General features: G+C 38.4%; 1 protein-coding gene and 3 pseudogenes across 2 annotated transcripts in view; all 4 read left to right on the plus strand.

The window, feature by feature from the left end:
* The window catches only part of NDUFS4 (NADH:ubiquinone oxidoreductase subunit S4), a 98,762-nt gene extending 93,995 nt beyond the window's left edge, over positions 1-4,767 (plus strand). For both annotated transcript variants that reach the window (XM_008055838.1, XM_021711258.1), the window contains one exon: positions 4,553-4,767. In XM_008055838.1, the coding sequence (XP_008054029.1) occupies positions 4,553-4,656 (104 nt within the window). In that variant the 3' untranslated portion in view covers positions 4,657-4,767. The remainder of the gene's footprint in view (positions 1-4,552) is intronic.
* A 3,437-nt stretch (positions 4,768-8,204) lies between these two features.
* LOC103258128 lies at positions 8,205-8,722 on the plus strand (annotated as a pseudogene).
* A 5,516-nt stretch (positions 8,723-14,238) lies between these two features.
* Positions 14,239-17,568, plus strand: LOC103258129 (annotated as a pseudogene).
* A 16-nt stretch (positions 17,569-17,584) lies between these two features.
* On the plus strand, positions 17,585-21,750 carry LOC103258130 (annotated as a pseudogene).
* The last annotated feature ends 563 nt before the right edge of the window (positions 21,751-22,313 follow it).

Genomic DNA, 22,313 nt, shown 5'->3' on the forward strand with positions numbered 1-22,313 from the left:
AGTTCCAGCTACTTGGAAGGCTGAGCGGAAGGATGGCTGGAGCCCAGCAGGTCGAGGCTGCAGTGGCCGAGAGCGGCCACTGCACTCTAGTCTGGGTGACAGAGTGAGACTCCAACTCAAAAAAAAAAAGTTTCTGGTTTGTTGTCAACCAGGTATAATGTGTATACATAGCCTGGTGAGGAATCTTGAAACCTTCCAAGTAACCAGTGGACCTCGCTTTGGATTCCCAAAGCTTTGCTATTCTGATCCCATGCCTTAGTTAGTAGTGACTGCCAGTTATGTCATTTTGTGCCAAATTATGTGGTGGTTCTTTTTCTGTGCACAAATGCAGAGTAGAAAAAAAAATCATTAAACTGTTCACTTCAGAACTAATGTCAGTGTGAGATTAGGGTATTAGAGGAGAAAGGCCTTTCATAGGATGTGAATCAAGGTTACTAGCGGTAAAACATTTCACAAGCAATAAAGGAACAGATGGATGTTTCTCTGTTTTTGTATTATTGAACCATACATGAAATGGTTCTGTAAATTAAAAAAAATGGAATTAATTTCTTTTTTCTGTCTTATAGTTTGAATTCATAAGTTAATTGTTGTGGTTTTAGTCAGAGGCTTTTTTTTTTTTTTTTCCCCATTTGGAAAGATTACGACAACCATTCATGTAATAGGAAATAGAATATCCTACACAATGTGTAGAGATCTACAAAATAAATTGGCATATTTCAAGGAAAAAATTGGGGCATTGGATATTAAGGATTACATTTTAAGTTTACTAGAGCATTTGCCAAAGGTACTTCTCTGATACTAAAGTTAAAGGACTTAAGGTTCACAATATTTTTTGTGAAAGTGTTCCAGTGTGTGAAACATGAAACAGCAAGAGGAGTCAACTCCTCATCATTTAGGTGCTGGTAGTTGGATTTGTGGCTAATCTGTGCCATATGGCTACTCTCCTCTGGGAAGTGATGCAGCCTTGGGAGTTTCACCCCATCCCTGGCGCAGCTGCCTTGGACTCAGTTGCTTTGATCTTCTGTTGCACAGCTGGAAAGAGTGAGGGCTGGTTTTCAGTATAGTAATAGGACAGCAAATGGAACCATTGTCATTGTATTCTACACTTTAATTTTATATAAGCATTCTTTAGAGAGGCAAGGTTTTTTACTTCCATGGTCCCATCCAGAAAGACAAGTTTGGGTTCTTACTTTTACAAAAACAAAAAACTTATTTTAGAGAGTAAAAAAAAAATTCTTATAGAAATTTAAGCATTTTGCTAGTAAAATTTCATTCCAAAATTTCTATATTCTAGCTCTTGAAAGATACACTGCATTCCTTTTCTTTAGAAACGGGTTTCAAATGAGAAGCAAAAAAGATGAATATAATTCATTTGTCTTACCCATTGTTAAGTACATGTTTAATGTCCTTTAAAGTGTTATCTCTTTTGGTTACTTTGTCTTTTTAGCTAAAATTCACTGTTTGCCCAAGTAACCTTTATGTCAAAGTATGTGGGGCCAATAAATTTGTTCATCCAGGCGCTATAAGGTAAACAATGGAGGAAGATGCTAGAAATGTGATTAGAGTCTTAACAGTATCCCCAAAATAAAAAAAAAATAGCAAAATTGTATTATAATGACAGCCTTACATAGTAGAAAAGTATTATGAATAATGGATAGAAAATTCAAATAGAGATTTATGTGGATTCTGACTTTAGTTTCAGTCTCTTGTGAATTGTCATCAGACTTCCTCATACCTTTCTTTGCTTTTAGTTAGAGAAGCACAGTTGCTTGCACAACTTTGGAAACAAATTTGTTTTCCACAGAAAAGTGAGAGGGTAGGAAAATTTCCCCTGTACATCCTAACTATCATGAGTGGTTGTGACAGCATAATTATATGGAGATGGATCCTATTAGCAAATGTAAGTCTCTTCCATGTGTATTTGTGTTTGTTTTTTAGAGGGTGCTTTGCCCATCCACATTCCTATCCCTATCATGATTCTTCTATTTATTGTTGTTATCACCATCAACAGCAGCTATAATCTGGCTCACAATTCCAGGAGCCAGCTCACTCCTTAGTTACTAGGAGAAAACCCAAACCAGTTGTTCTTTTATGTTCATATAACTTCAGTCTTCTCACATTGCGGTGACCCTGACAGCATTTTGAAACTCCATAACCAGAACAGATAATAGATCTATGTCTGAGTTCTGTTGTAATAAAAAAGAATTGTTTTTCTCCCTGGTGGCCGAAAGAGAAACTGAGTGAATTTGAAAGAGTGGTTATCAGATATGTGTTTGTATAGTATTAGTTCCTAAATATTTCCAAGTGCTTCCTTGTTTTTTTATCTGCAGTTTCTTTTATAATGTCTTTATTGAACTAGAAAATGTGTATTGGGAGATAGTGAGGGGAGAAGAGAACCCACTGTTTAGCAAGAAAAGTTCATGGAGGTAGGTAATTTGCCAAAGATCATTATAACTGAATACAGAATGTACACTAGAAACCATTTTCTTTCTCACAATTGGGAGGTGGGGAGGGGGCATAGACTTATTTTCCAAGGATTCTTAAAAGTATTTTCAACATTTTTAAAGTAAAACAAAAATAGTTACAAGATCACATGGAATAAAGAGAAATAAAATGAAATAGATAAAAATTGCTTGCAATTGCAGGATATTTTAAAAGAAATACAGTTTTATTATTAAGTAGTTAGGCGCATAGCTTTAAAGTCAACTTGGGTTAAAATCTTGGCTCCGCTACTTACTAGCCCTGTAACTTTAGGCTGCTTGTTTATTTTCTCTATGCTTTTCCCCCCTTATACGTTAATATAAAATTAAGGTATGTGAGTATATGTAACGTAAACTCAGTAAGTAAAATTTTAATAAAAATGCATCTAAAGCCCTTAGCCCAGAGCCTAGCACACAAAACACAGTAAGTGTTCTTCTAGGCTCTGGGCTAAGAACTTTAGATGCATTTTTGTTAAAATTTTACACCAGGTATGCTTCTGCCTCAGGGCCTTTGCAGTTGCTCTTCTCTTTGCCTGGAAGCTCTTTTTTGACCAGCTTATTCCTTGACATACTTCAGGTGTTTACTCAAACGTTATCTTCTGAGGGAAGGTGGGCTTCTCTGCCTACCCCACCTAAAATGCTCTTTGGTGCTCATTAAGGTGTTTCGTGTGCCTTCTTGCTTCCCCATGTCCCTGTAGTTAATTGAACTTTCTTTGAAACTGAATGGAGTTCTAGCAGTGTGAATGTAATTTTCTGTTATGGATAAAGTAGATTAAAAGTTTGATTTCAAAGTACTCTGTTAAATATTGTATTCCCTCTTGGGACAGTGGCAGTAGTACACTGACTTGAGTGTCATAGGCTTTACTTTTATGGTAAAATGAGTCCTAATTAAGAAACTATTGAGATAGAAGCTTTGTGGCAGCAAATGCTATAGTCACCAAGATCAAGAAGCTCACTTAATTAGACCATATGATATTCACTTTGGACATTTTGTACGTGACTGCATGATACAGCTATGAATCAGGCATTTCCAGAAGAATTATTTGAAGAAAGTACTGAGAGAAAAGAATGATAAATTACAGGATGGTAAAAATGGACCTTATGAAAAAAAAGTGACATTATTGTCTAGTAAAGGTAATAAAAGAGTGACTTAATTATATTTTTTAAGAGGAGGGTATTGATTCGGTTGTTTCCCATATTTTAAGAGAACTGAAGAATAGGACTTAAAACAGAAGATGCAGTAGTTTTCAAAATTATAAAACACTGAAAAACTCTGAAACTCTTAGAGAAGAGATACAAATACTCAGAAGAGAATAGTCAGTTTTGACCAGTGGTGCTCAATTTTCTGTGCATAAAAATCTCCGAGTTGATAGTTAAAATATGCATTCCCAGACCCTCACTAGATACTCTGATCCCGTGGGCCTTTGTTCAGAACTAAGAATTTGCATTGTTGTCAAGTACTCCCATGTAATTCCAGCTAATGCAGACAGCCTTTGAAGCACATATTGAAAAACTTTACGTTGAATCAGCATGTCAAAGTCCAGAGGACTGAACCAGGTCATCTCTCATGTTCCACTCTATGTGAGATAGGTAGGTAGGTAGGTAGGTAGGTAGGTAGGTAGACAGACAGACAGGCAGACAGACTTTTTCTGTATCCTTTCAGAAGAGTTTCAAACTATTATAAAAATGCTGACTTTTAGAGGAAGTCAGATTGATCATTTTGTTCAGTGCTCCCTGATGTAGATATTAAGAAGTTATATGTTCACCTTCACATGGGGATGGAAATTTTTACATAATACACAGAAATTAGTAATTGTGCAAGGAGAAATTGAATCATGGGTTACATCTTTAATTTGAGTAATGATATATCATCTTCGGGCAATCTTTTGGACCCACTTCTCACACAGGATTATAAGGGAACAAATTTGCGAAGTATTTATATTCAGGTGTGTTGACATATACTCTTGATGACAAATGAACATTAAATTATAAAAGCTAGCCTCTGTTTTTTTTGTTCTTAGGTATCCTCTTTAATTCTATTCCTGTGGGTTTGTTTTGTCCCCTTCCCCCAGGATGGAGCTATGACGTTGAAGAGAGGAAGGTTCCAAAACCCAAGTACAAGTCATATGGCGCAAACTTTTCTTGGAACAAAAGAACAAGAGTATCCACAAAATAGGTACTGACTGTATCTGTCTGCTTGACTGTGAATAAAGTCAGCTGTGCAGTATTTATAGTCCATGTATAATACATCTCTTAATCTCCTAATAAATTTGACCTTTAAACTACAGATAAATTTTGCAGTGTCTATTTTAAATGTTTTTGATGTCTCAAATTGAACATGTTACAATTTCCTATATATAGAGTTCTGAGGTGATCATACCTCTAGGAAATCTTGGTACTTAGAATCTATTAAAAGGAATGCTTGAAATCAACATTCAAGTTTTACATTTGTTTTTTATAGCCATTCTTAATCATGTTTATAAACCATGTCATCATTATTAAAATGCTGTCTTAGGAATTCTGTCTTATCATAGGTAAAGTACATGATAACATTGCAATCTTATAAACCTAAACCCAAATCTCCTTACTGTTTTCTTCTTTAATTAGAATTTTATATTCACCAAGCTTCTTTGAGCCTGAATGAATTATATTTCATACTAATATCTGCTCAGAAATCAACACTCATGATTATCAGGAATTCAGGTCTTAAGAATTGAAAGACTCAAAGAAAATGAAAATCACTTCATTGATGGAGATTTTTAGTATTTACTATTTTTTTGGAAATGCAAGTAGATTTATACTTTTGTTGTTTGTTAATCATTTAGGTCATAGTGTCATCAGACACATACTTTTGTTGAGCTATTCAGTAAACACTTTGTATACCAACCCTCACAATAACTCTTGTGAACAAGCATTATTATTTTTCCCATTTGGGAAAGAAAAATCATAAATTAAGACTTAAAAAGATCAAGTAACCTACTTAAGATCACACAGGTCAGGCATTGACTTGAGCCTGTTGTCCCGGCTACTCGGGAGGCTGAAGTGAAAGGATCACTTGAGTCCAGAGATTTGAGTCTGCAGTGAGTTTTCATCATGCCACTGCACTCCAGCCAGGGCAAAAGAGCAAGACTCTGTCTCTTTAAAAATGAAAAAAAAAAATCACACAGTTCCTAAATGCCAAAGAAGTTGGAACTTGAACTCATGTCTGTCTTCAAAACCCGTACTCTTATTTTTGGCTATAAAGAAATAATTTTGATTAATGGCATATAATTTATTAGGATTTTTAATATGTTGTTTGATGTTTCAAAGGTTTTATACTAAATACATATTTTCTCACAACTGCATTTCACAGAACATTAATAGCACATTGATGTATCTCAACAAGAAGGTACATTCAAGTATAAATGTGTACAGTCTCATTTTGGAGAATATATTGGCAATCCTTTTTCAAAATGTTAACTTCATATTCCATTTAATTTGAAAAATACACTTCTAAGCAAATAGCATGTGGGTATACACAGAGGTAAATGTACAAATATGTGTATTACAGAATTCTTTCTGATAGTTGAAACAATCAAATATTTATTAAGAGGGTAATAGTGTTAAAGAATATTATACAGCTATTAAAAATATATGTAATAGCTTTCTGGAATGATGTTCAAGACATATTGCTAAGTGAAAAAAGAACAATAGATAATGTGGGGTTAGGTAAAGCAGTAAATGCTTACATATATGTACCCAGAATATTTCAGAAAAGATTTGATGGGAGTGTAAACTAGTACAACCTCTGTAGAAAACAGTGTGGCAATTCCTAAAAACTCTGAAAATTGGCCTTCCACATGACCCAGCAGTCCCGCTCCTGGGAATATACCTGGAGGAACTCAAGTATTTCTATAAAAAAGGTACCTGCACATGCATGTTTATTGCAGCACCATTCACAATAGCAAAAACATGGAACCAACTGTGCTGCCCATCAAAAGTGGACTGGATTTTTAAAAATATGATACATATGCATGATAGAATATTACACAGCCATAAAGAAGGACAAAATTAAGGACTTTGCAGCAACGTGGATGGATTTAGAGTCCTTCATACTCAGTGATCTATTACAGAAACAAAAAACTGATTACCACATGTTCTCACTCATAAGTGGACCCTGAACATTTATCATAATACTATAAGAAAGAGATTGGCAGAAGCAGGAAACTGCCAGGAGAAGGGGAGGCACACAACATCAGTGAGGGTATCTGATCTCAAACCAGGTGAAATGGGGACTAAAGGAAGGCCCAAACTTCACCTGTACAGTGACCACTTATATACCTAATCCTGAATTATACCCCAGATTTTAAAATAAAATGAATTTATTTTTTAAAAAAATTTTGGTAGTGATTTTAATGGGTACCATTGGTTGTGGGAAAGGGGGAGGTCTTTCACATTCATTTTAACTTTTAATATACTGTTTGAATATATTACTATGTAGATGAATTATTTTCATAATTATATATACACACATATGAATTATATATACACACTACATTTCACATATGGGCCATCTTAAGCTTCATTTGAAAATATATTTTAATAGCTACCTACTAATTTTAGAATTTTATCTCAGATGAAAGGTAAAGAAATGATAAAATAACGCTGTTAAGTTTCCCAGTTTTGGAAAAGTCACAAATACATGGAAATTAAACAACATGATCCTGAACAACCAATGGGTCAAGGAACAAATTAAAAGGAAAATTTTAAAATATCTTCAAATTGAAATTGGACATAAACTTACCGAACATAGCATACAACAAAAGCAGTTCTAAGATGGAGGTGTATAGCAATAAATACCTACATCAAAAAGGAAGAATAATACAGTGACACCTCAGGGAACTAAAAAGAAGAAGAAAATAAGCCAAAAGATAACAGAAAGAAGGAAATAATAAAAATCAGAACAGAAATACTCGAAGTAGAGACCAGAAAAACAAAAAAAGAACAAAGCTAAGAGTTAGTTTTTTGAAAAAATAAAAATGGACAAGTTCTTAGTCTAAGAAAAAGAAGTCTCAAAATTATATTTGAAAGAGGAGACATTAAAATTACAGAAATACAAAGGACCATAAGACTACTATGAATAGTCATATGTCAACAAATTGGATAATCTAGAAGAAATGGGTAAGTTCCTGGACACATACAACCTACCAAGACTGAATCATGAAGAAATAGAAAATCTAGACAAATCAATCATGAATAAGGAGGTAATAAAGTCTCCAGTCAAAGAAAAACCTAGTATCTGATGGATTTACTACTGAATTCTATCAAATATTTAAATAACTATAACAAATACTTCTCCAACTTTCAAAAAACTAAACAGCAGAGAATACTTGCACTCATTTTACAAGGCCAGCATTACTATAATACCAAAGCCAGATAAGGGTACTGCAAGAAAAGAAAATTACAGGCCAGTATCTGTAATGAATATAGATACTAAAAATCCTCAACAAAATACTTGCAAACTGAATTCAAACAGCAAATGAGGCAGTGCTTTCGGCAGTCTCACGGATCTCTCTGTCTTCAACAATGTTTGGATGGAACAGACCTGGGGACTCCCTCTCTTCCAGCTTCCCACTGCCCTCCGATCTCTCCACTTGCAACCGCGGAGACCACCTTCTGGCCACCTCCTGTTTCTGAGACCTGCAACCACTGTTTTTGCCATTAGCACCCTCTTGCCAACCAAACATGAGCTCCCAGGTTCGCCAGAATTGTTCCACCGAGGTGAAGGCAGCCGTCAACCGCATGGTCAATTTGCATCTGTGGGCCTCCTACACCAGCCTCTCTCAGGGCTTCTGTTTCAACCCTGACAATGTGGCACTGGAAGGTGTAGGCCATTTCTTCCGCAAATTGGTGGAGGAGAAGCGCGAGGATGCCGGGCATCTGAAGATGCAAAACCAACATGGCGGCCAAGCCCTCTTCCAGGATACCCAGAAGCCCTCTCAAGATGAATGGGGTAAAACCATGGATGCTATGGAAGTCGCCATGACCTTGGAGGAGAGCCTGAACCAAGGCCTTTTGGAACTTCATGCCCTGGGATCCACAGACCCACATCTCTGTGACTTACTGGAGAACCACCTCCTAGATGAGGAAGTGAAACTCATCAAGAAGATGGGTAACCACCTGACCAGCCTTCACAGGCTGGCAGGGCCGAGCCTGCACTTGGCGAGTATCTCTTCAAAAGGCTCACCCTCAAGCACGACTAGGAGCCCAGTGGCCTCTGGGGACCCCTCTCAAAGTATCAGGGCTTCTTCTGCCTGAGCCTCCCCCCTCCAGCCAGTAGGCAGCTTTTTAACCACTCTGAAGTCCTCTCCCAAGCCCTGAACCAAATGAAAATAAAGTTTTTTGCAGCAAAAAAAAACCAACAGCAAATTAAAAATATTGTAAGCCATGATTAAGTGGGATTTATCCCTGGGATGCAAGAATGGTTCAACTTATACAAACCTAAAAATGTTATTCACGACATTAACAGAAGAGAAAATCACATAATTGTCTCCAGAGATGTAGAAAAACATTTGAAAAATTTAACATTTGTTCAATATTAAAAACTCAACAAATTAGATATGCAGAAGGAATGTACTGCTACATATTAAAGGCCATATATGACAACTCCACAGCTAACACATAATGGAGAAAAATAAACCAAGCCCTTTTGGAACTTCATGCCCTGGAATCCACAGACCTGCATCTCTTATTTTTTCTTTCTTAGATCAGAAATGAAACAAGGATGTTTACCTTTGCTGCTTCTATTCAACATAGTACTGAAATTTCTAGCCAGAGCAGCTAGGCAAGAGAAAGAACTAAAAGGTATCCAAATTGGAAAGGAAGACGTTAAATTGTCCCTGTTTACAGACTGTGTGCATATATAGCATACATATAAGTAAACAGTTATGTGTTGCTTAATAATGGGGATATGTTCTGAGAAATACATCATTAGGCAATTTCAGAGTTGTGTGGACATCATAGAGTGTACTTACACAAATCTAAGTAGTATAGCCTACTGTAAAACCTAGGCTATAGCCTATTACTCTGAGCTTATAAACTGGTATAGCATGTTACTGTACTGAATACTGCAAGCAGTTATAGCACAGTTGTGTTTGTGTATCTAAACATATGTATACACAAAAAGTTATAGAAAAATACAGCATAAAAGAAAAGTGTACACATGTATAAGGCACTTAATGAATGGAGATTGCAGGTCTGGAAGCTTTTCTGAGTGAGTCAGTGAGTAAGTGGTGAGTGATTGTGAAGGCCTGGGAAATTGTGAAGGCCTGTACACTATCATAGACTTTATAAATGCTGTACACTTAGGCTACACTAAATTTATAAAAAGATACTTTCTTTTTCTTTTCTTTTTCTTTTTTTGAGTTGAAGTCTCACTCTGTCGCCCAGACTGGAGTGCAGTGGCATGCTCCCGGCCACCGCAGCCTTGACCTGCTGGGCTCTGGCCGTCCTTCCACTCAGCCTTCCAAGTAGCTGGAACTACAGGTGCACGCTACGATGCCCAGCTAGTTTTTGATTTATTGTAGAGATGAGGTCTCGCCAAGTTGCCCAGGCGGGTCTCGAACCCGCGGGCTCAGGCAATCCACTCACCTCGGCCTCCCAAAGCGCGGGATTACAGGCTGAGCCACCGAGCCCAGCCTGACACTTTCTTTTTCAACAATAAATTAACCTTAGCTTATTGGAACTTTTTTACTTTTTAAGCTTTTAAAATTTTTTAAATCTTTGACTCTTTTTTAACAGGACTTAGCTTAAAACAACTCACTGTAGAACTTGTACAAAAAATATTTTCTTTATGATATTTTATAAGTTTTTATTAAGTTGTTTTATTTTTTCTATGCTTTTTCAACTTTTTAGTTAAAATTGAAGACACACATTATCCTACACAAGGCAAAGATTATCAATATCAATATCACTGTCTTCCATCTCCACATCTTGCCCCACTGGAATGTCTTCAGGTGCAGTAACACACATGAATCCACCATTTCCTGTGACAACAATGCCTTCTTCTGCAATACCTCCTGAAGGAGGCTGCAATACCTGAAGGAGACCTGCCTGAGGATGTTTTACAGTTAATTTTTTAAAATAAGTAGGAGTATACTCTAAAGTAATAAAAAGTATAGTATACTACACTATCCAGTAATATATTTGCTTATTACCATTATCAAATATCAGTTTATTGAAATTCAGAAATTAGTTCATGATCTGAATGAGAAACTTAACAAAGAGATAGCTATCATTAAAAAGAACCAAATAGAAATCTTGGTGCTGAAGAACTCAATTAGCAAAATAAAAATATGGTTGATAGCTTCAGTAGCAGACTAGATCAAGCATAAGAAAGAAAAGAATCTGCATTTGAAGACAGGTCTTTTGAAATAATTCAGAAGAAAAAAAAGTGAAGACAGTCTTCAGGATGTGTAGTGTTATCACTACACACATAAATATCTGCATTATGAGAGTTTCAGAAGGACACAAAACAAAGGAACAGAAGGTTTATTTAATGAAATAATTGCTGAAAACTTCCCAAGTCTTGGAAGTTATATAGACATCCAGTTCCATGAAGTTCAACAATTCCCAAATAGATTGAACTGAACGAGATCCTCTCCAAGGGACATTATAATCAAACTATCAAAAAGTCAAAGAGAATTTTAAAAGCAGAAAGAGAAAAATGTTAAGTCACATACAAGGGAATCTCTATTAGACTTTCAGTGGATTTTTCAGCCCAAACCTTGCAGACCAGGAAAGAATCGGATGAATATATTGAAAGTGCTAAAGAAAAAAAAGAAAAGAAAAGTGCTAGCCCCCAGCAAAGCTGTCCTTTAGAAATAAAAGAAAAATTGCTTTTCACAGACAAGCAACAGCTGAGGGAATTTATTACCACTAGACCTACCTTACAAGAAATGGTTAAAGGAGTTTTTCAAGTGGAATGAAAGGATGATACTATGATGAGTACATGTGAAAGTGTAAAGCACACTGGTATTGGTAAATACATAGCCAAATGCAGAATAATAGTGGTATGTAAGTTATACAGAACTTTAGTATGAAGGTTAAAAGTCAAAATGGTCAGAAGTAACTAAAGTCATAATAAATTGCCAAAGAACACACAATAGAGATGTAAATTGTGACATCAAAAGACAAAGACAACAAAGGAAGAAGGGAAACAAAAGAGCTACAAAACAACCAGAAGTGGTAAGTTGTTACTTATTGATAATAACCTTGAATGCAAATGGATTAAATTATTCAATGAAAAGACATACAGTGGCCAAATGGATTAAAACAAAAACAAGATCCAAATATATGCTATCTAGAAGAGACTCATTTACACTTTAAGGACATACATAGTTTGAAAGTGAAAGAATGGAGGAAGATATTCCATGCAAATAGTAAGCAAAAGAGAACAGAGGTGGCCAAACTCATATGTGATAAAATAGACTTCAAGTCAAAAAGTGTCACAAGAGACAAAGTCATTATTTAATGATAAAGGGATCAATTCACCAAATAAAAATAACCATTATAAATGCACCCAACACTGGAGCACCTAAATGCATAAAACATGGATTTGAATGGAGAAATTGTTATCATACAATAAAAGTAGAGGACTTCAACCCAACATTTAAGAATGGAAAGATCAGCCACACAAAATTAATAAAGAAAAACTGAACTTGCATTGTATTTTTGACCAAATGGATCTTGCATTGTACTTTTGACCAAATGGATCTAACAGAAATATAAAGAACTTCCCATCCAGCAGTAGCAGAATTTACATGGTTTTTCTTCATGGTACATATAAATTTTCCATGATAGACCAAATGTTAGGCCACTAAACAGTCTTAACTAACTGAAGAAGATTCATGTTGTATCTGTTTATCACTTCAGACCACAATGATATGGAACTAGAAATCAATAACAGCAATTCCTACTGGAAAATCACAAATATGTGGATATTAAACAACATGCTCCTGAACAATCAGTGGGTCAAATAAGAAATCAAAACAAATTTTGAAATATCTTGAGACAAACAATGGAAACACAACATATCAAAATCTATAGTAGCAGCAAAAACATTTCTAAGGGGAAATTTCTGGCAATGAATGCCTACATTAAAAAAAGATCCCATGTAAATGACCTAACATTACACCTCAAGGAACTAGAAAAACAAACTAATCACAAATTTATCTGAAGAAAAGAAATAATAAAAATTAGAACAGAAATAGAAAATAGAAAAACCAAATATAGAATCAATGACACTAAGAGTTGTTTTTTTGAAAAAAAGTAACCAAAATTGACAATCCCTTAGCTAGTCTAAGAAAAGCAGAGGGAAGGCTCAAGTAACGTTACAAATGAAAATGAAGCCGGGCTCGGTGGCTCAGCCTGTAATCCTGCACCTTGGGAGGCTGAGGTGAGTGGATTGCCTGAGCCCGCGGGTTCAAGACCTGCCTCATCTATATAATAAATCAAAAAATTAGCCAGGCGTGGTAACGCGTGCCTGTAGTTCCAGCTATTTGGAAGGGTGAGGTGAAAGGATCGCCGGAGCCCAGCAGGTTGAGGCTGCAGTGGCCGGGAATGGCCACTGCACTCCAGTCTGGGTGACAGAGTGAATCTCCAACTCAAAAAAAAAGAAAATGAAGAAATTACAATAGGTTTCTCAGAAATAAAAGGATACAGGCCTATTATAAACAATTATATGCCAGTGAATTGGAATATCTACAAGAAATAGATAAATCCCTAGAAAAATACAACTTGCCAAAATTGACACAGGAAGAAATAGCCTGAACAGGCCAATAACAAAGTAACTAAAGAAGTGATTAACAATTTCCCAACAAAGAAAAGCCTAGGACCAAGCAGTTTCACATCTAAATTCTACCCAACCTTCAAAGAAGAGTTAATGCCAATACTTCCAAACTCTTCTAAAAATTAGAACTAGAGAAAATATTTCCAAACACATTTTATTGTCATACACAAAATCAATAGGATATATTACATTAACAGAATGAAAGATTAAAACCCTGTGATCATCCTAATTGATGCAGAAAAGACATTCAACAAAGTACAACATTTTTTTCTTGATGAAAACTCTTCAACAGTTTAGGTATAGAAGGAAAGTTGTTCAACATAATAAAAGGTCATTTATGAAAATGAAAAACCCACAGTTAACATAATCACTGGAGCAAAACTAAAAACTTATAAGGCAAGGATGCCCATTCTTGCTGCTTCTATTCAACATAGTACTAGCAGGAGCAGTCAGACAAGAAAAATAAAGGGCATCCAAGTCAGAAAGATTTTCTATAATTGCAGATGGTATGATCCTGTATGTAAACAACCCCAAAGAGTTCACATACATACCAAAAACAAAAACAAACTTTTAGAACTAATAAATGAATTAAGTAAAGCTGAAGAATACCAAATTAACACACAAAAGTAAGCAGTAGCACTTTTTTATATAAATAATTATCTAACCGAAAAAGAAATCAAGAAAACAATTCAACTTACTATAGCATCAAAAAAATCAAAATACCTATGAATACAATTAACCAAAGAAGTGAAAGAAAAATCCATATATTGGAAACATCCATATATACAAAACATGAATGAAAGAAATTAAAGAAAACATAAATAAATGGAAAGATACCCTGTGCTCATGGATTAAACAATCAATATTGTTAAAATGTCCACACTACCCAAAACTATATACAGACTCAATGCAATCCCTGTCAAAATCCCAATGGCGAGGTTTGTAGATCCAGGGATGTGGCCTGCTGGGAACACATTTGGCTTTTCTCCAGAATGACTCTTGCTTACCCAAGCCTCACAAAGATAATCACTCAGGAATTGTTTAGGCTAATTTGAGACAACTTTATACTTCTATGTGCTGAGGCAACCAGTGAGGGATGAGCTTTTATTAGGAGGACAGATCGTCAGTCGATGTGCCAGACCCTTTTTCTGTGAGAACTAAGAGGCTGTCCTCCATGTTTTATAAGTGCTGACATTACAGTATTAATGCATCTACAGAGATCCTGTATCTACAGAGAGAACAGCACAGAAAATAAAGCCCCTTCCCCTCCCCCACCCCCACTTCCAGTGACCACTCATTGCAAGACACATCAACAAGCATTATTTATTTATTTATTTATTTTAAAAGGAAATCTGGCAGTCTGAACCTAGTCTGCTTTACCACTTGAAGCAGGTACTCACCACAAACCCTGTTGATATTGTACCACAGATGAACAGAATAATTTCTACTGCTGGGTTTGTCACTGGGAAGGCCAAGTCACTTGCTGTGAGTTCTGTCCCTGGGTTTATCAGGCTAAGTGTCTGAGACTGACACTGGAACCAGAAGGGGCTGGTTTGCACTGAATGTGAGAAAATTACAGTGGCAGAATACATCAAGACCCAGGTTATAGCCATGACAACACTCACCATTAAGCAACTATCCTACCTACTCAAGTTTTTCATTCAGAAAATAAAACAGCCAAGGACGGCCACATTCCAGAAACCTGTTCTATTGGAATAGCATCTTGACTACACGGAATACATTTTCCATCTCATGGACCTCATATCTAAAGAAATTCTCTTTTCTGTGAAAGAGACTAAAAGCATCTTTAACAGTGTCATGCAAAAGATGGAGGTTCACGTGGAGGACAGCCACTGGAAGTTTGGGGGTTTTAATTACTCTTCTTTTAGGACACTATGTGCCCAGTACACAGTACCAACTGCTGCTCAATTGCACCAACTCCGGTGCTGGCACTGCCAAGATAGCAAGCAGGAAAAGGTCAAGCTGAACTTTGACATGATGGCATCCCCCAAGATTTGGATGAGCAAGCCCACGCTGAGTGGGAGGGAGCATAAGCCACAGGATTTCCTTGTCACAAATGCCATGTTCCCCCATGAGAACAAACTTCTATGCTCATGGGCTCTGACATGAAGCAGCATGCCAAGAAGGCCAAATCTAGCCACTTTAGTGTGAGCGAGGAGTCCATGGACCTCTCAATAAGAGCACAGCTTCACCAGCCTCCACAAAGATGGGACAAGCAAGGAGTTTATCCAGCAGCTTGAAGCTTTTCTCCCCTCAACCAGCAACTCCAATCACAATAAAAACAGACCAAACACTCAACACTGGAAACATCCTGAACCTTACTTAGCCTGGATCTAAGCAAAGCCAAGATGGATTGGAAAGAACATAGTGAGTTAGTCCAGCAACAGTTAACCCCTGTTCCACTCATCTATCCCGAGCAGCACATTTGTCACAGGTTCCAACTAAATGATAACAAGACCATTGAGAGTTGTAGATCACAATTAGGCATAAACGAAATCTTAGAAGGTATTTATACAGTCAAAAAGCACAATAATTTAGAGGATTCTGAGAAGCCAGATAGTGGGGATATTGATGATGAGCAGTAGCCCAAGAATGAGCCAGAAGACAAAGAGGATAGCCAGATAGACACAGTCATCTGCTGTCAAAAAACAAAACAAAAACAGACAAACAAAACCCAGACCCGCAAACCCACTGGAGATTAAGGAGGCCAACCAGCGAGAAAACATATCCAGGAGAATCGAGGACAAGGCCAGTCCTGAGCCTGAGAAGGACTTTTCAGGAAAAGCAAAGCTGTCACCTCATCCCACAAAGGATAAACTGAGGGAAAAGATGAGACTGATTCTCCAACAGTACCTTTGGTCCTGGACTCCAATTCAAAGAGTGAACTTGTCGTCTACTTAGGAGAAGACTATTCTGGACTAGAGGATTGAGAAAATAAGAAAGAGCCCAAAGAGCCATCCTCCCAAAGGATATCGTAGGTAAAGCTCTGCTATCCACTACTGCAGGCAGCCAATCTCCCACCAAAATGCCAGTGCTTACCCGCTCCTCTGCCCAAACTCCCAAAGCTGGTGTCCCAGCTGCCACCAGCAGGTCATTCATGGTCGTAGCCACTACCACTACAGGAAGCTTGGTGAAAAGGCAGAAACCACTTTTAGTGAAGGAGACTACCCTGGACATACAGCAGGTTATGTGGAAGTCATTCGGTAAGTTTCAAACATTCTCCCAAAATAGGCATATACAGAAGGTGCAACAGCAACACTAACAGCAACACCAGCAGCAACAGCTTTAGTCTTCCCGGGGATGAGATATCAGACTAGATAGGCCGTAAAAGCTGTCCAGCCAAAGGAGATCACTCAGAGCTTGTTCATGCTCACCATTACCCTGGTGAACTGCACACAATTGTCACTGCAGGCCATGAGCCCCTTCACATCTCCAATCACTGCTTATATGGTCATCACTGCCGCCTCAGCCAATGTCACTACAGATATCGCCAAGTACACCGGCAAAGGGACAGATGTGATAAAAGGAACAATGGTAGGAATATATAATGATCTCTCTCAAAACTACTGGAAGCACAATAGTTGAGATTTGCAGGCTGAGGACTGAGATAGAGAAGCTTCAGTGGCTGCAGCAGCAAGAGCTCTCTGAAATGAAGCACAACTTGGAACTGACCATGGTGGAGATACAGCAAAGCCTGGAGCAGCAGTGGGACTGTCTCATCCCAAGGGGAAGAAACAGTTGGAGCTGGAGAAGCAGCAGTTGGTGGATGAGACCAAGAAAAAAGCACTGGTGCCCCAACTGTAAGAAAGAGACCATCTTCAACTGCTGCTGAAACACCACTTACTGTGACTACCCCTGCCAGCTGCCTCACTGGCCTGAGTACATGAAGTCCTGCATTCAGGCAGTTACCGCCCCTCAGCAAGACACCGAGGTGAACACAGAAACATTAAACAAGTCATCCCTCAATCAATGCCTTCAGAAACAGCCAGCGCTTTGAAAGAGAAGGATGCATCAGCAGAGAAAAGCAAGGACAGTGGTTCAACACTCAACCCTTCTGGCTCCAGAGAGACACCCTCCTCCATTCTCCAAGGCTCCAACCAAGGTTCTGACCATTCCTGGTGTAGTGAATCCAGTTGCAGCTGCAGTGATGAGAAGCAAGGATTGGTACATTTGGAGCACACAAATACCCAGGACAAAGAGGCTCAGCTGGACACCCTCTGGGACTGGGGCAAATTGTGACACAAGCCACCTCCCAATGGGGGGAAATACTCAGATACCAGGAAAACAGGAAACGCAAAGACAAGAAACAGCCCCCTTCAGACTTGAGAATTCTGAACATTTAGACTTGACCTGGTGCAAGGGGCAGCCTACACTGAGTCTAGCATTAGCTTTGACAGAGCTGTCTAACCACGAGCTGCATGTTTTAGATGTAAATCATGTACAATTTGTGGATGTCATACCTATATATGAAAAACCTGTTGTACCTTCCCTCTTTCATATTTGATATGAGATATTCATATTTCATATTTCTCAAATTTATTTTTTAAAAACAATTTTTTTAAACCAAGCAGTGAAAGAATGCTTTGATGCTGAAGAAGGGGTGATTAGTCAGCTCCTCAGTCACACAGCGGAATGAAGCCTAGGCCCAGGGACTGCTGTCCACTCATGTTCCCATCCCTGGATACCTGGGGGAAAGCAAGCCATTTTCACTCATATGTTTGAAGACAGTATGTTGAGATCAGGAGTTTCAGCAGAGACTCTGTGTTGTTGTGGGCACATCCACCAAGCCATTGGCTCCTTTCAAATACTATGTTATGATATTATAAAACACAAGTTTTCCAGACCAGAAGGCCACAGCAAGAAGCTAGTTTATTTTATGTGATTTATATGATGACTCTACTCCTAAAAGGGGGCCAGGGAAGTCCTAGATTATTGAAGAGAAACAGAAACAAGTCTCACAGCTCAACTGCAGAAGAGAACGTAGTGTCATCAACTCTGAAACAAAGAGAAATCTTTACTTTGTAATTCCTTTAAACACATACATACTTGAGAAAGAGAGACCATGCTTCTCAAAAGCAATAACTTAAAAGTAAGTCACACACAGTAGATGTTTGGGTCTGGGATGAAGCATGTACAAGGAGTATTTTTAAAAACTGGAATTATCTTTTGGAGGGTGACCTCATGAAGTACACTCAGAATTTGTTCCTCTGTATCAAGCAGTCAACCAAAGTTTTTATCTGGAAGTTTTGAGAAGGTGGCATCACGATTTGTGGAAGAAATATCCCAAGTTGTGGCAAACAGGTGATTGCTCCTTCCATCAAAATACATCTGCCCAAACCACACTGAGTGTTCAACAGTTTCTGACTAAAAATGCCAGGACTCCCATGCCCCACACTCCCTGTTCACCCAGTCTTGCCCCAAGTGACTTTTTTTGTTTCCCAGATAAAAAAAGTCCTCAAAGGGAAATGTTTTGCCATTGTGGAAGAAGTGAAACAAAAAATGGCAGAAGCATTAAGGGGCATCAAAGTTGATGAATTCAAAAACCATTTTGAGCAGTAGAAAAGGCATCTTGATAGATGTATAGCATCAAATGAAGAGTACTTTGAAGGTGACTGAAGTTTAAATGTATAAGAATAAATCACAATGTTGTATAAATAATTTCTGTTTTGGGGGTATTATGTATTACTTTATATGATAAAAATTACATTTTATATCAGCATGAAACAAAGGCAGTGTAAGAAAAAGCAAGACACATCATGCTGTCTATTATACTATGTATGCTGCGTTGACCAAAGCAAAAGTTAATGTATGTATATGGCAAATTAATTACACAATATCATTCCAGAACATCTTTTTGTACATTATAGTCTCATTTACTTTCTCTTCATTATTGATAAGAGGATGTGAACTGTACCGTTTCTACCCATATTAGAGAGAGAAAAAAAAAGAAGACAGTATTAGAAGAAAACTGGAGAGAAAGAACATTTGTGAATTGCGGTCATCATAAAAACTGCCTAGCTGGCATTATTTGTGATGCATGATTGCTTTTAGCATATGGAAGTATTTTTTTCACACTTTGTATAAAATTTGTATTAAACTTAAATATATTTTTGAAACCCCCCAATGTATGGATTGTTTACATACATACAGAGAAAAGAACAAAACTTTGGTTGCCAGAGGCAGTGAATAGGGGAGGAAGTTGGGAGATGTAGGTCAGAGGATCCAAAACAGCAGATGTGTAGGATGAACTCATCTAAACATCTAATTAATGTACAACATGAGTAGTTAATGAAATTGTATTGCATATGAGATTTATGCTAAGTGAGTAGATTTTTAGCTGCGCTTAGGGGGTAACTATGTGAGATGATAGATATATTAATTTGCTAGAGCATGGTGATCTTTTTATTATCTATGTGTATTCCATAACATCATTCTATGTACCTTAAATATACACAATAGAATTTATGTTTGTATGGATTTATTTAGAGGATGACTCTTGCTTTCATGTTGTTTCTATGTTTTTCTACACTAATTTTTTTTAATGAAATAAAATTGAAAAGTTGATCTCATGGAAGTAGAGAGGGCTGTGCTGGTTACAAGGAGCTAGTGAGAAGTTGGTCAAAGGATACAAAATTTCAGATAGTATTGAGTACAAAATATCTCTTGTATACCACGGTAAGAATACAATGTATTGTATTCTTGAAAATAGCTAAGAGAGTAGATTTCAACCTCTTTGCACTTGTAGATGTCTGGCAGATCACCTACCAGCAAATACCAACAACTCGACTGCACTTTTTTACTAAATAGTGAAAAACTAATCACTTCATATTAAATAGTATGGCATTGGGACCATTATTTTATTGTAATGATATTAGGCTTATAATGGAATTTTGGACATTGAGGAACTTAGTTATGACAAAAAAATCAAAATTTTATATCTTATATTTTTCTAATGTGTGATAACATGTAAAACAGTCACCGACATGCATTGCGGGTTCATTAATACATGTTGTAGGACAATAGTAATTTGTTTGACATATTCCACCTGGTGTTTTTCTATTCCAGCAGACAATGCAATCTCCTTTTCTTCCTCCCACCTTAATAGTATGTAATTGGAGAAGCCTATATATGAGGTGCAGCGGCAGCAGAAGATCGTGGAGGCGATAAACGGCAATAACTACGTGGACATCGACCGACCCGGCTTCCTTAGGACCACAAGGGGGACTTCTCCAGGAACAGGATGAGCTCTGGGAAGGTTGTGGGGGCCGCTTCTTACGGCCTGATCCAGTCAGACGCGGCCATGACCGTTGCTGTGAAGATACTCAAGCCCAGCGCCCATCTAACAGTGGAAAGCCCTAATGTCTGACCCGAAGGTCCTTACCTTGGCAATCACGTGAACACCGTGAATCCCCTCGGGGCGTGCACCGTGGGTGGGCCTACCCTGGCCATTACGGTATGTTGTACATGCTATGGTGATCTTCTGAATGTTTTGAGAAGAAAACGTGATTTGTGTATTTGCTCCAAGCAGAAAGATCGAGCAGAAGCGGCCCTTTATAAGAACCTATTGCATTCAAAGGAGTCCTCGTGTGACAGCACTAACGAGTACATAGACATGAAGTCTGACATCTCCCACGTTGTCCCAACCAAGGCCGACAGGAAGGAGGTCTGTGAGAGTAGGCTTGCACGTGGAGAGGGTCGTGGCCCCCGCCGTCATCAAGGACGACGAGCTGGCCCTGGACCTGCTGAGCTGCTCGTACCAGGTGGCCAAGGGCGGGGCATGCCTCGCCTCCAATAACTGTATTCACAGACTCAGCAGCTAGGAACACCCTCCCGACTCATTGTCGAATCACAAAAACTCGCCACGTTGGTCTAGCCGGAGACATCAAGCATGACTCCAATTATGTTTAAAGGAAATAAATGCCCGACTCCCCAGAAGTGGATGGTGCCCGAGAGCATCTTCAACTGTGTGTACACGTTCGAGAGGGACGTCTGGTCCCGGCATCTTTCTGTGGGAGCTGCTCTCTCTAGGAAGCAGCCCCTACCCCGGCCTGGCCCTAGACTCCAAGTTCTACGGGATGATCTCGGAGGCATCAGCATGCTCAACCCAGAACACTTACCCCCTGACAGGTTTAGGGTCGTGAGGACCTGCTGGGATGCCAACCCTCTCAAGAGGTCGGCATTCAAGCAGGTGTTGGGGGGTGTTCCTGCCCTGAGTCCTGGAGGGCCCCCAACCCCCAGGAAGTGTGTGGCTTCTGCCATGCCATCGTAGTGCCCTTGCTAGTTTTCACATGGCTGTCTAAGGAACCATCTGGAAGCCCGCACAGCAGGGCATATATATGCAGGGGCCACACCTGTGTGTGAGAATGCGTCTGCACTTAGGGTGCTCTGCCGTGAGAGTTCACACCTGTACCCGCCCCTGAGACCCCCATTATGCCACTGTCCATGGGCATGTGCTTACGGTGTGCCCCTTACACTGTGGCCTGGATCAAGGTTCACCTTTTTTTTTTTTTTAATCCCCCTTTCTCATTGCCCAATTAAGAGGTAAGGTACACATGACACAATCTATTATGCTATGTTGCCTTCCTGTCCCCTCTAAATCCCCAGATGACATGCAGGGCCCGTCGCCACCCTCTGAGTCTGTGTTGCCTTCCTGTCCTCTCCTCGTGCCCGAGACAGCATGCAGGGCCCCATGGCCATTGCCAGAAGTCCCGCTTGCACTGGCGTCCTGTCCTGTGCACTTGCTTCTTTCCAAAGCTAACAGGTTTCAGGGTGTTGTCACCTGAGATTTTTGCTGTCTGCCATACTTTGAATGATTAGTTTGTGTCTCTATTGACTTTGATTACAGGGGGGAAAAAGTGCTTCATTTAGAGTTTTGTCTTGGATATTCTTGAAAGTTTATTTTTTAATAATTTTTTCTTGCACCAGATATTTCTTTGCAGTGGCTTAATGTTTAAAATTATTTTGTGACTTTCTTTGTAAATATT

The sequence above is a fragment of the Carlito syrichta genome, unplaced genomic scaffold, assembly GCF_000164805.1.
Source record: "Carlito syrichta isolate Samal-C Ts95f unplaced genomic scaffold, Tarsius_syrichta-2.0.1 Scaffold301969, whole genome shotgun sequence".
In the NCBI taxonomy this organism is placed as follows: Eukaryota; Metazoa; Chordata; class Mammalia; order Primates; family Tarsiidae; genus Carlito; species Carlito syrichta.